General features: G+C 41.8%; 1 protein-coding gene across 2 annotated transcripts in view; it reads right to left on the reverse strand.

Moving 5' to 3' along the window:
* RAD18 (RAD18 E3 ubiquitin protein ligase) overlaps positions 1 to 14,369 on the reverse strand; it is a 100,760-nt gene that overhangs the window by 48,199 nt on the left and 38,192 nt on the right. For both annotated transcript variants that reach the window (XM_035106574.2, XM_035106577.2), the window contains one exon: positions 2,316 to 2,447. In XM_035106574.2, coding sequence (XP_034962465.2) covers positions 2,316 to 2,447 — 132 coding nt within the window. The remainder of the gene's footprint in view (positions 1 to 2,315; positions 2,448 to 14,369) is intronic.

Below are 14,369 nucleotides of genomic sequence, written 5' to 3' on the forward strand. Positions count from 1 at the left end.
GCAAATCCACACTGGCATCAACTCCCGCCCGGAAACCAATGTCCCCACACGTGTGGATCCAGAATTGGCCTCCACAGTCACTTATGGACTCCATGTTAAAACTGTGTTTATGGAAAGCAATCTTCCTCGGCTATGAGTGGAAGAAGAAGAAGAAGAAGAAGAAGAAGAAGAAGAAGAAGAAGAAGAAGAAGAAGAAGAAGAAGAAGAAAACTCCCATCAGTACTATAACAAGGGAAACAGCGTTGCCCTAGAACAGGCTTCCTCAAACTCGGCCCTCCAGATGCTTGCAATTTGCTTTTGATATATTGCTTTAACTCCCCTACAATAATCTTGCTTTGAGACTACAATTCCCATCATCCCTGACCACTGGTCCTGCTAGCTAGGGATCATGGGAGTTGTAGGCCAAAACATCTGGAGGGCCGCGTTTGAGGAAGCCTGCCCTAGAAGATAAGCTGCATGAAGCCGCTAGCCAAGTTTTGTGGTTTGCCGGATATTTGCCAGTCCCAAGGCAAGCAACAAGGACACTTGTCAACCCCCTGATGGGCCACCAGAAATCACCAGAGACAGTTGTGCAGGCCTGATTTAAGATATGCCTTACAACCAAATGGGACCTAGTGGCACCCACATTTCACTTCTGCCTCCGCTGTGGACCCACACTTGGATTCCCAATTCTTTGTAAACCGCTTTGTGATATTTTCTGGTGAAAAGTGATTTATAAACTTCCAACCCTACAATTCTATAATTCTATGAAATAAATGAGCAAATAACACTACAATGCAATCGGCTGGGATAGCTCAGTCTGTAGAGCATAAGACTCTTACTCTCAGGGTCATAGGTTCGAGCCCCACATTGAACAAAAATATTCCTGAATTGCAGGGGTTTGGACTAGATGACCCTTGTGGTCCCTTTCCAACTCTACAATTCTATGATTTTAATACATACAGTGTCACCATGCTTTTAAACAACTATGCTGTTGTAAAGGAGATAATTGTGAACATTTGTTGATCTTGTAGGTCACCCTCGTATTGTGGCTTTTATTATGTTATCTAAATGTGTTGATAGGTTTGCTAGTTTTTTTGCAAAACAATCCATCTAAAAAGAGTGCAGAGAGAGAGGAATGTAAGTTTGGAACTTCTTCCATCCAATAATATTTCGGAATATACAAAGCGGGACAACTATCGCCAAACAGGCTAAACGTGATAACTTTTATTCTTGGAAGCATCTCAAGCTTGCTTTGGCTTCAAGAACTGCATAAGATGTCAGCGATAAGGTTCAAAAAACATCTTGGTATTTCTATTTATTTTTATTCAAGAGAGCTTTTGCTAAGTGAAACAGGTCAAAAGCCTCTGACAGGACAAAATAGCAATCTTGTTAACTTGAGAAGGGCTGGGGTTTAGACAACTTAAACGAAACCAACTGCCAACATGAAAATGCAAAAGATGCAGTCAAAAATGAGGCTCCCCATATATGGGGTAAAAATAACAACCATAATAATTTTAATAACAAACCAAGATCAAAAAACACAGTTTGATTCTGGTTTGCATTATCTAACTTTGATTAGAACAGCCCAGAGTTTCTGAATTCAGAATACATAGGCTCTCCAGCTGATGTGTGTCTGAACCAGCCTGGGATATGAAAAAAAGATTATTCTGAATTACCGGTAGTCAACACAGAATAAAAGCAAGGTTCAGTGTAATAAGAACACCCAATTCCCCCAATGTACTGAATTATACCACACATTTCAGGCCCTGTCGTGGTTCAAGTGTCCAATAAGCAAGGAGCAGAATTGCCTTCCTATGTCAAGGGCTAATAAGGAAATCTGAAGTTTCCAACAAGTGACGTTTTACATGCTCACATTTAGAAGCGAGAGTGGATTCTAATGAAACACTGACAACGGCCAATACTGAAATACAGCAAGCCCACAACATACATGCATTTAACTTGTGTACATTCAGCTTTACAAAAAAAGCTTGGCAAAAAAAATAAGAAGAAGGGGGCGGGGCAGAAGTCCAGGGAAAAAGGCTCTGGCAATCCTACCCACCACTGGTGTTTTGGCTATATGCAATTGTGGCTTTAAGAGAAATCCCTATAATGTAAGCCTCACATAAGCTGAGGACTTACTGTACTACCTTCCAGACTCAGTTTAGAGTCTGTATGTATACTTACATAAATAATCACAATAATCATCTGGCTTAAAGTTAGGCAAATATTTCAGAAACCTGCCAAGCCAAGCTCTTGGAAAATCAAGCGGCGCTTCTTCCATTCTTTGAACAATTAATATCCAACATTAATTTTTCTTAATCAGCACTGCATACCAGTCTCCATAGGTACTTCTTGAGCAGTTGCCTCTTCCTTCTCTGGTCCTTCCTCCTTTATTTTACTTGCATTTTTCTTTCTCTTATTCACTTGGTCAATTAAAGCCTGAAATTCAGCTTTATGTTTTTTCCCTGAAAAACAGAATCACATTGGCACATAAGGAGCAAACGGAATACATAAATATACTAACAGAATAGAAAGTGCTGGTGAAGTGCTGATGGAAGTGGGAGGCCAGACCACCCTGAGGGCGCCACGTTGACAAAGGCTCCTCGAATTACTCATTCACTTTCAATTTCAGGTGCATTTTCACCTAAAGCGATTCACCGCAACTGATCCTCACAACAAACTGGTGCATGCTAGCAATTACACCATATAAAGCTGTAAATAGCCACTTGCCCATGGCTAAGAGCAATTTCGATCAGCCAAAAAGACAGGAGAGGGTTTTAAAAAAATAATAAAAATTAGAAAGAGTTGCCACTCCCTTCCTCCTTATCAAGGCTACAGGTGCATCCCTACAGGTGGCAAAAAAGGTTTGTTGGCTAGTAAGCTTTCTAGACTCATTTGCAAGACAAAAATATTTTCTGCTCTTAATGCAATTTCATTCATTGCTCCTACTCACTGTGGAAATAATGAAAATAATGGTTTCTAATCTTTTATTTTTATGTTGCAAACCACCCTGAAATCTACAGGTGAAGGGCAGTATACAAATTTAATAAATAAAATAAACAAACAATGCTGCTGTAAGCCACATTAAATGACACTATGGAAATATCACAAATACTGCTTTGACAGAAAGAGTTCTTTACTTAAAAATCGCTGATTTCGCAACAAGCTTCACACCCGCGAATTTCATTGTCCAGATCTTTATTACTGGTAGTGTTGAACCCATCAAAAAACAATAGTAACATTTCCATCTGTGACTGATGTCAAATATGATGCTGATACACTCATTTGTGGGGGGAAAGCATTACAATTATCAGAAGAGGGGGATGAGACGTTCACTGCTGATATCACAGATATTCTGGTCCTTCCCTTGTATCTTGGAAATGATGCAAGTCACAACAACCTCAAAATATCAACAATCTTACTGCTCCTGAAAATGCTATGAGTGGTTGTGCTACAATCAGGTCTATTCTTGGAAGGCATATCCCATCTCTTTTCCATCTCCTTGCCAAAAAAACCCAAAACCCTACATTGCCCCAAAACCAAACAAAAAATGTTCTCAAAGATTAGCTGACACAGATCAATTGAAAAATACTGCCATCTGTATATGATGAAAATCCAGGCTGATGCAGTTAATTGCCGCTTGTGCAGATTTGTGTGATACAGAGAACACTTGGAGATAACCTAACCAAGTCCAAAGACACAGGGATGGCAACTTTTGCAGGAGGAAAAGTTTGCTCAGTGGTTTGCAAACACTACAGTGGAAGTACCTGCACGAATATGTCAGCAATTATTAAGGAGGAGGAGGAGGAGGAATAAGCAGCAGCAACGCATATGTTAATTCATTTAAACTGGTTCAATTGCTTCACAGTATTCTCTTTCAAATGCCTTTACGGATGGTTTTCAATAGAGCTGAACAACAGAAAATGATCACCTTTCCCTTCTTGCGTGACTAGATATTGGTGAACGCTGAATACGCAACAAAGAGGCATGAAATTAGAACGGTATTTTTTTTTATTTTTATTTTAGTTAGATGGCTGGAGGAGACTCTTGAGAGTCCCATGGACTGCAAGAAGATCAAACCTATCCATTCTTAAGGAAATCAGCCCTGAGTGCTCACTGGAAGGACAGATCGTGAAGCTGAGGCTCCAATACTTTGGCCACCTCCAAGAGAAGACTCCTTGGGAAAGACCCTGATGTTGGGAAAGATTGAGGGCACTAGGAGAAGGGGACGACAGAGGACAATATGGTTGGACAGTGATCTCGAAGCTACGAACATGAGTTTGACCAAACTGTGGGAGGCAGTGCAAGACAGGAGTGCCTGGCGTGCTCTGGTCCATGGGGTCACGAAGAGTCGGACACGACTAAACGACTAAACAACAACAACAAGGGCAATCTTAGACTTTTGTCTTCTACAGTAATGGGGAAGCACACACACACACACACACAAGCCCCTGCATGGGTTGTTGATTTTCTTATAGTTCCTGCTGCTAAAAGGAATGATGTAACTAGACTGTATTTTTACTGAAATATTTCAGAGGAGCTTCACCTAGACATCCTACAACATAGCAGTGTTTTATCAATTTATCGAGAGAAGCATCTCCATCCTGCTCAGCTAAAATGCTCCAATGCACAGGTCTAAAATCTCCGCTGCTCTTCCCTCCCTGAGCTTCTCTGCTTTATGAGCAGCAGATCTCTTGTCAAAGACATCAATTTAACCAGGATATTACTGAAGGGAATATATGTGTGTGTTACATACAAATTCTGTTAGCAGAGTATTCAGTGTACTTATGATGACTGCATTCATGTCATCATCTTCTGGTATTCTGTGAAAGGAGTGCTTCTCCTTTTTGGATATCCCTAATCCCCCCCCCCATTAAAGAGTTTGAAAAATGAGGCAGCAGCTCAGGCAGAAGATTATCTGTACCGGGCATAACTTTCCAGGTTCCATCAGAACACATTATGTACCAAAAAGTGTGAGGAGTACATCATTTAAAGGGCTCACGGGAAGACAAAACATAACTGTTTAAAAGTGTTTAGTGTTGAAGAATACTGACTTGATATTTTTGTTTGTTCCAAGGCCAAAACTATTAATTTGGCTTGTGAGACTAAAATTTTTGAAATGAAAGAAAAACTGGGATAAACAGAACACTCATTTCCTTTTAAAAACTTAAAGAAGTCTGAATCCCAAAGCATAGCATGTAGTACAACTTCAGAAACATTCTTTAAAAGAGTTCAGATCTGTTAATAAAAAAGTGACTGCTCAAAAAATCCACTAAGAATCTCTGAGATGACAGAGGGCTCTGGTGAAAGAGGAAATAATAATTTGATTAATGACAATTTTGATAATAAATGATATAGCAGCCCTCAGCAACTTACTTAAAAGGCACTTTTGAAGACTTCACAGGATAACTGTATTTTGTATGCAAGCACAATACACATACTCTGCCTTCTCAGAAATCCATCAAAACAGGCTATCCACAGAGAATTCTGAATGCCAAACCATCCATTAAGCAGAATGCAAGCAGATGGACAGGCTACATTGTTTGCTGCTTACTCCAAAAACTGGGAAAATGAAATGTTTTCCCAACACTATATGACAAACAGCATTAAAAACAACAGTCCAACAATAAGAATGCAACCCTTCTTTCCTGTGACTATCTACTGCTAACAAGCAAACAAGCACACACACTTGTGCTAGTTATACAATTGTAGAAATCTTTAAGATAATTATGCAGAGGAGTAGTTGACAATACCAACTGACAAATAATAAATTCTACTGGAACCCAGGCACCAGGAAACAATTCCGCCTATATCAGAGCAAGAAATGTTAAATATCTGCATTGTGCCTCTTTTTCCCCCTAGTGCAACTAATGGCAGCTCTCTCCCCCCCCCCCCCCAAAAAAAGGAGGATGGGTTGTTCGAGAAAATGGCATGTGGGAAATGCTTAAACACATTTTCACTGCTGCCACTACTCGGATCAAAATCAAATCCACACTCCACAGAAGATAACTGCTTCTAAGATTTAACCAACAATTATTAACACATTTGGGAGATCAGGTTTGGATTTCCATGTCACGTCTGTTCTTGCCCTAATGGCTTGTTGTTGTTGTTATTACTGCTACATCACCCTTCATCCAAGAAGCTTAAGGCAACGTGCAGGAATATCACCCTCTTTGAATATTACAACCCACCCTCTGTTTCTCCAGTCCTAAGCTGGCACTCTCTCTACTACCCCACGTTGCACCCAGATTGAATGCTCCTAAAGACATTACCCACGCTTCCTTAGTTTTGGTCTCATTAACCTAATGGTTTAAAAACAGGGCTGGGAAACCTGCAAATGTCTGCATGGCTTCAAAGAGTTTAAGCACCAGCTGCAATTAGCTACATTGCTCTGTATCTTAAATCTGTAAGCTAAGGGAAAAAAACATTTGCACAAACTGTAGCGTGACATTTGCTGTTTTCAGAAACATTATAAACAAAAACATGGATTAGCTGTGGCTCTCTAGCAGCCTGTCTCGTTCCAAGCTGAACCCTCTGCATACCCAAGCCTAAAAAATTATTACAACACATTCTGCCAAAGTATCTTATTTACATAACAGAAAAATAAAATAAAAATAAACCCTTCATGTTTTCAAGTACCAGTGCTACTATTGCCAAGTGATCTGAAGAAAATAAAAATGAGCTTCTTATGATACTAAGTCAGGCTTTCTGGTCTAAGGGCATGCATTCCAGAGAATTTAAATTCTAGGCAAATGGAAGAAGAGAGGATTGCATGATACAGAATGTAGGGGGTGGACCAGAGAAGACAATACCCTGTGGGTCTATCTAAGCCAGTATTCTATACTCTGTCTGTAGAGATGTTCTACAGGCCTCAGGCAGAAGATTTCCCCATCAAACATGGCATCTGATCCTAGTTTTAACTAGAGATGCCACAGAATGAATGTTGTTTTCTACACGCAAAGCATGCACTCCAATGTTTAAAACCCCCAGCACCACAATGATCCTACTGGAGAATCAATGCCCCAGAGAAGCCAAGAACATGCACAAATTGAGAAATGAACTCAACACTGTAGAAATGGTTCAGTGCCACTGCTTTACTTGAAAATTTTATAGTAAAGAGGGTCTTTCCAACCTTCAGAGGCCATCCAGTTTTCACATACAAAGCTGGTTTTGTGATGCAAATATCCAATTAAGCTTTTGAGGTCAAACTAATCTAGCTGACATCTATCTTATAGTAAAGAACTGTAACATCTTACATTGTAACCTAAAAGTAGTGTGAGAACCAACATTGTGCAAGAAGACTTTCATTCACCCAAGAGGACTTCTCTTTTTTCTGCAGCCCCACTGCCCCCATCCTGCATCTGCTTTGGAGGATCCCCCAACCCTCCAGAGCAGATTGGGGTGGGTGGGTGAGCAGAAGACCATCCTGCTATTGGCTGGACACCACTGGATGTCACCCAAAATAACTAGTTTCAGTTCTCTCTACAGTGGTACCTTGGGTTACAGACGCTTCAGGTTACAGACTCCGCTAACCCAGAAATAGTACCTCGGGTTAAGAACTTTGCTTCAGGATGGGAACAGAAATCGTGTGGTGGCAGCAGGAGGCCCCATTAGCTAAAGTGGTACCTGAGGTTAAGAACAGTTTCAGGTTAAGAACGGACCTCTGGAACGAATTAAGGTAACCAGAGGTACCACAGTAACTTTCTCCTTGGTGAAGATGTTAATGAACCCATTTGGCATCTGTGCTGCTAACGACGACCAGTCATTTGCGGTGGTTTCATTCTATTTAAAAGTGTTTTACTTTCCAGAGCAGTGAATGATGAAGTTAATGGGATGAGGGCAAAACTCTTCAAGCACACCACTGAAGTTCTAACAACCATCACGGTTTTTGTTGATACGAATAAACGTTGACTAGCCAAGGTTCCTATGCAAGCTGACGCAAAATCCATACAAAGAGAAGGCAGATTAACTGGGAGGTCATCAGAGCCATCCACCAAGCACTCCTCCATACAGTTTCATTCTTTTCAAATTGCGATGAGCAGGCGGTTAAAGCTTTACTTGATGCATTATACCCACAAAGATCAACAACTGCTATAGTCAGTGAGGCTCTATTCTAAATCTAAATTTCTTTCCAGTTTTCAAGCATGATTCACAAAGAACTTTCTATGACCTAGACATGAACCCTTCTCTAAGGTATCAAAAAGATCCCCTCTCACAGATCAATTTAATACAGATCAATTTAATACGCTTCAAAACAGTCTTCCGTTAACCCTATCAGATTGGTTGCTGCGATAATTATGTGGATCACTGAAGGCTCAAAATGAAGCATGGCCTGGGAGCTGGATTGGTCCTGCCAGGACTTTCTATTTGGCTCTGAGGACTGTCCCTGAGCCATCCCCCCTCTCCTCAGGGGACACTCTACACAGGCTCTGCTCTGCACCCCCTTCAGATGCTTTTGTGTGGTTGCAATGTGTCCCTGAACTGTGATAATGTCTCTCGTTTGTGAAGACAGCACAGATCCAAAAATCAGAGCAGATTCGCTGGTCGAACCGCTGGGTCTGGCAACCATCAAGGACACAAAGAAATGGTTCCTCCCGCCTGAGGTAAAGTCAGGCATTTCTGCTTAAGAATTTTCTGCCAAAAAGGTGCATCAAATAGGCACCAGCCCTACTCAGGCATTTGTTAAGTGTGTCCATGGAAGAGGGGTTCATGCATTAGCCCTGGCCTCTGCCCTCAACCTTCTCACATTGAGTGGGAAGGTCTGAAGAGTGAGATTAAGCATGTTCAGCTGAATGCTGGGAGGGCTATTATCACACTCAAGAGAATACATATACAATCCGTCTTCAAACCTTCCCCTTCAATGTGAGGAGGTCAGGAGAATAGGGGCAGGGGTCATGCTCTTGGCCCCTCCTGGATAAATTTAACTAATACCTGGGTAAGAACGATGACCTACTACATCAATGTTCTCCAACCTGGTGCCCTCCGGATGTTTTGGATTCCAACTACCATCAACCCATCCATGGCCAATGGTTCGTTAGTTCAGTTTGTTTAATTTTCATACCACATTATCACATAAATATATCTATGCTGTGTACAGTGTCACAAAATTAAAAACCAACACAGAACAAAACAAAATCAATACAACAGCTGGAGGACACTGTGGCTATACTAGGTTATAGCAGGCTTCCTCCTCCACCACCCCTTCAGAAACTGAAAAATAGCTAAGAGGAATGTATCATTCCATGTGATATCCCAGTTCAGAGTTCAAATGCATTTCTTGTAGCAGTCTTTCATGTCTCCATGTGATATGGCCAGAGACAGAAGGCACCACTCTCCTGGCCCTATCAGGAGGAGACACAAAATTTCTCTTACTGCAGCTCCCTTTCCAAGGTTTCTCCTGTTTCAAAAATCACCATTCAGCATCCGCTTTAGGGGGATACAAAAGGTAGGTGAATAGGGAAGGAATAGAAATAATTTTGGGTAATAACTGTGTCGCAGGGGAAGCTTTTGCAAATATACATTTCAGACAGCTGAGGTTTTATGCAGTATGTATCTGCACTTCACCCCACCACAAAGATTTTTCTTTTCCTGTTTCTATTTATCATGGGAGAGGTGTCACTTATATACTGTAGACAGCAATCATAGTCCAACAAAAATCCTGTCCGCCTCTGAAACACATGGGTCAGAAAACTCCTCAAAAGCAGGCAAAGTCCCCCCCCCCCTGCTTTATTCCTCAGTCACCTACTTGGTTCAAACCAAACGTAAGGCATCTGTTATTTTCAACTGTAACATCCCTTCCAATTTCAGCAAAGAGCTGAAAAGGAGCAGAGGGACCTATCCTGGCAAGACAGCTGCAATGAAGAGAGTCAAGCTGCCAAATTTAAGGCACTAGTGAAATTCAATGGCCAAATTCGTAAAGGGGAAAAGATTCGAACATAATAATGTTATAATAAATAAAGGAGCAATGGTATGTCATTGTTCCACTGTCCCCATTCATTTCAACTTTAAACTGGGAAAACTTTAAAGCATTAATACAGCTTAGAATCAGTCTGCATTCAAAGTTTGAAAATTCTAATAATGGACTTCCTATGCCCAGGCTAAAACAATGCAAACCTACAACATTTCCTCAGACAAAAACACCACTGAGTTTAATGGGAGTTGCACCCAGGCAAGCCTGTATAAGACCGGATACGCAGATGGCAGCCTCTGTTATCTACTGGTTTTCATAGTTCTCAGATGAAAAAAAAAGGTTCAAAATACATTTCAAAATGTGTATTTAAATGGGATTTTTATTGCAGATTTTAAAAACAAGAAGATTAATACGGATGTGTGACACAGTATAGGTGAAAATACGTGTCTCTGTCTAGAGCAGTGGTTCCCAACCTTTTTTTTTTTTGGCCATGCCCCACCTAAGCATCTCTAAAATCCTGATGCTCCCCACTGTGACATATAATTCTTATTATTCCTATTCATGTGGAGGAAGCCTAAAAGGCCACAAACTGTTAATAACTCATTCTCAAATTGCCCCCCTTAAAAATCAAATTGTGCCCCATGTTGGGAACCACGGGTCTAGAGCCTGTACTCAAAGCCACTTTCGACCATTATTTCACTTTAACTACTGAAGACTCCATCTTCTATCCCCAATATGAATTCATGTATGTATGAGCATCCTTGCAAAGTCAGTGCTCATCCAGAAAAGTGAATGGTGTATTCTCACCTTGGACAACAACAAAACAGTCATTCTAACCCATCCTTATTGAGCAGAAGTGAAAGCATCCATGAATGCCTCAATGAAATGAACGGAAGATATACACAAGCAGTGCTTGGTAACTTAGGTCTACCTAGCAGCTTCTCCCAAGTAGTATAGCAACAACTGGAAGCCCAGGAATTTCTCTTGGAAAGGGCACAGCACTCGGACTAATTCTACAATGGTTCTAGTATGTCCTTGGTATTGGCACAGCTGATGTGCCCTGCATATGAGTAGTGTAGAAATCAGATGCACTAAGACACACGTTGTATCCAAGGATGAAAATGAAGCAGGGGACAGCCCCCAAATACCCAGCAAACATGGCATTAACAATGGGAAATGCATTCTTCACCCTTGTGTAGCCCAAATATTTTGGAATTAAATCTAAAGCTTTTTTAAAACTGTTTGACAAGACACATTTTATAGTCTCATACAAAAAGTTAACAATACAGCTGCAGTTAGCACAAATGTAGATCAGAAAGGAAATGAACACTAGCAACTCAAAGCATCTGCTCATAAAGGGCAGAAAAATTCAGCAAAGGATTTCATCTGGAAGAAGATAGCTTTGAAGCATTCATCTGGGTGAATGCAATGACAAAGCATCCTGTCTGTGGCATGCTGGAAAATGCCGGCGGTGTTAAGGATGATCAAACTGGCCCAAGAGCCAAATCGCCTTCCTGACATCATAGGCTGAATACAAAGGAGCGGCAACTTCCCATTCACCTAGTCCTAGAGCACAACTAGTTGCGCTGATTTCCAAAAGGTAAGAAACAGGGATTGACAGTCTCATTTTACAAGGCGTCAGCTAGACTCTCACAAAGTGATACAAGCCCAAATCTGCAATTCCAGTACCAGGAGAAAAGGGGAAGGAGGTTTGATCCTTGCACCCTCCCTAAGTTCTGCCATTTGCTTTATCTCTATGCTTGCTTGATGCAAGTGGAGAACTAAAATGACCTTCCATGTCCCCCGCCCTCTCTGGCTCTGAGCTGGAAGGAGTGGGGGTAAAGACACAGCAGCTTATCTCTGTGCCTGTTGATCAGTAGGAGTGGCACTCTGAATGGCTGGGAAGAGCAGAGGCAGAGAAGGTTGGCATGCCTCCACTGTCCCTCAGTGGCCCGAGGTGGAGGACGGCAGAAGTGTGCTGATTTGTCCATGACACAGTACAAGATACAACATGAGATATGGATCAAGTCTTCTCCCCCTGGAGCAAGTGCATGCCCCGATTATCAGAAATGTTTGCTTGCCCATCCAGAATCTGTCAGTCCCTGGTTAGACAACTGGTGATGGAGTCCTATTCCACACTGATTTCATTTGGAAAAGATCAAATTACCAAGAATTAATCTACAAGGCAGTGAAGACAGCAACTTTCTTTATGGTAGCATGTCATGGTGCCATTAGAGATTCTGTGATTACTTCAGAAAGAAAGTGATGTTTGCATCACACCTTGTTGGTACTGCCACTGTTGGTCCACAATCGCTTAGTCATCTGAGCTCACCATCTATTCATAGCTGTGGAGACCCTTTTACTATCCATCATCTGTGGATGCATTTGGCGCTACCCAAAGAGCAAGAGAACAATGATGAAAATAAGTACCTAAAAATGCACGAAAACCACCTGCAGCATTCTTAATTCTCCCTCCTTTGGGGAAGGGGGGAGGGGAAAGATTCAGGAATCTATTTGCAGCACAAATTGCTTTCTTCCTAGTCATTTGATAAAAATTGAGAATGTATGAATTAATTCTATTAGAGACAGCCAGCCAACTGCATAAACCAAACAACCACAATGTTTATGTTTCTTCTTTTGTGTCCACCAATAAAAGCTTGTTTTAAGAAATCTCAGTGATAGGTTTCTACTACTAGAACACAAGACCAGAAAAGCTGAAGTGGAGGTGAAAAGGGGAGCATAGGAAGAGCAAACATGACATCTGAGCATAGACGAGTATATTTTGGATACTTTGCACTTATAAATCTGTTTGTACGGTACATACACACACATAAACAAGCACACCTCAAAATAAATTATCTTTGAGGGTGGTTGGGGGGGAGCACTAAAATGCTTAATAAATTTTAATCCATTGAAACCTTCGTTTCCGCAGCAAACCCGGAAGTACCGGAACAGTTTACTTCCGGGTTTGCCACTCGTGCATGCGCAGAAGTGCAAACCCCTCCGCGCATGTGCGCAGATGCGACACTTTGCCCTGCATCCTTTTCGGCTAGCGGCCAGGGCTCCGGAAAGGATCCCGGCCGCAAAACGAGGTACGACTGTGTGTGTGTAGTATGAGGTGTGAGGCTCACGAAACACAGCAATAAAGTTCATTGACGCGAGTCTTCGTGAGCATGATGTGTTTGGAAGCCAAAGCTCTTGCTGAGTATCATCTTTGCTGGTGTAATTGCCAGAGCTGTGAATCAGGCAAAGCCTTTTCTCCTTCTCCCTCAAGAGACCAGACGTGCTCAAGCAGCCATTCCAGAGTTTAGCAAGCCTCCTGCTATCTGAGCAAACTGTCAGCTAGCTGACAAGTAAAGCGGGATGCTTCTATGAAAATCTGGTCTCCAGAAAAATATCTGCCAGCTTCATGATTGCCATTTCCAGAACTGAGAACCAATGCCTCAGCCGTGTTAAATGTGTTCTCCAAGAAACCTTTTCTCCTTAGCCTTTTCTACCACAACTCTTTCCTTCTCATTCATTCTCACTTAAGACATTCTATGCTCTCCCAACATCAGAAGGTGGGTCTACTTGGTGTAGCCAGCCAATGTGGATTCAATGTGCTGTTTCCGAGCATTGTTTATGTTCCCTGGGCAAAATAATTCACAATCTGCTTTGGTTAAGAACGTAAGGCGAGCCTGCTGATTCAGGCCAATGGCACATGTAGTCCAGCAACCTGTTCTCACAGTGGCTGAGCAGATGCCTGTTGGAAGCCTGCAAGCTGGCCATGAGCGCAACAGCACTCTGCCCATCTGTGATGCTCAGCAACTGATACTCAGAGGCATAATGCTCCTGACAGTGGAGGTGGAGCATAGCCATCATGGCTAGCAGCCACTGATCGCCTTATACTCATGAATTTGTCCAATTCTTTTAAAACCATCCAAGTTGGTAGCCATCACTGCCTCCTGTGGGAGCAAGTTCCATAGTTTAACTATGTGCTGTATGAAGAAGTACTTTCTGTTATCTGCTCTGAATCTTCCTACGTACATTCAGCTTCATTGGATGAGTTCTGTGTCATTTGGTGTCAAATATCAAGAACAAAAAAAATGTGACACATGCAAAGATTTTTCAGTTACTAGAACCAGTGCGGGCAACACAACCACCTGCAATTTGTGAAAATTGGTGAAAAAACGATATATAATTCTGACCCAATCCTTCCCAACAGACCCAATGTTGGTTCCTTTTTGAACAATGCACTTTCACTCCTCACTATATGTAGCAATTAGTTCTGGGACTATGAATTTCACTCTCAGAAATTTGCTTCCCTGTAAATTGGAGTGCCCATGTACTGTAACTGTGAAAAGTGTGTCGGACAATGACCTAGGAGACTAGGGTTTGAATCCTCACCCAGCCATGAAGATCCTCACCCAGCCATCACTGGGTAACCTTGGGCCAGTCACTGTCTCTCAGCCTAACCTATCTCACAGAGGTTGTGGGG

Source organism: Zootoca vivipara, chromosome 2 (genome assembly GCF_963506605.1).
Source record: "Zootoca vivipara chromosome 2, rZooViv1.1, whole genome shotgun sequence".
In the NCBI taxonomy this organism is placed as follows: Eukaryota; Metazoa; Chordata; class Lepidosauria; order Squamata; family Lacertidae; genus Zootoca; species Zootoca vivipara.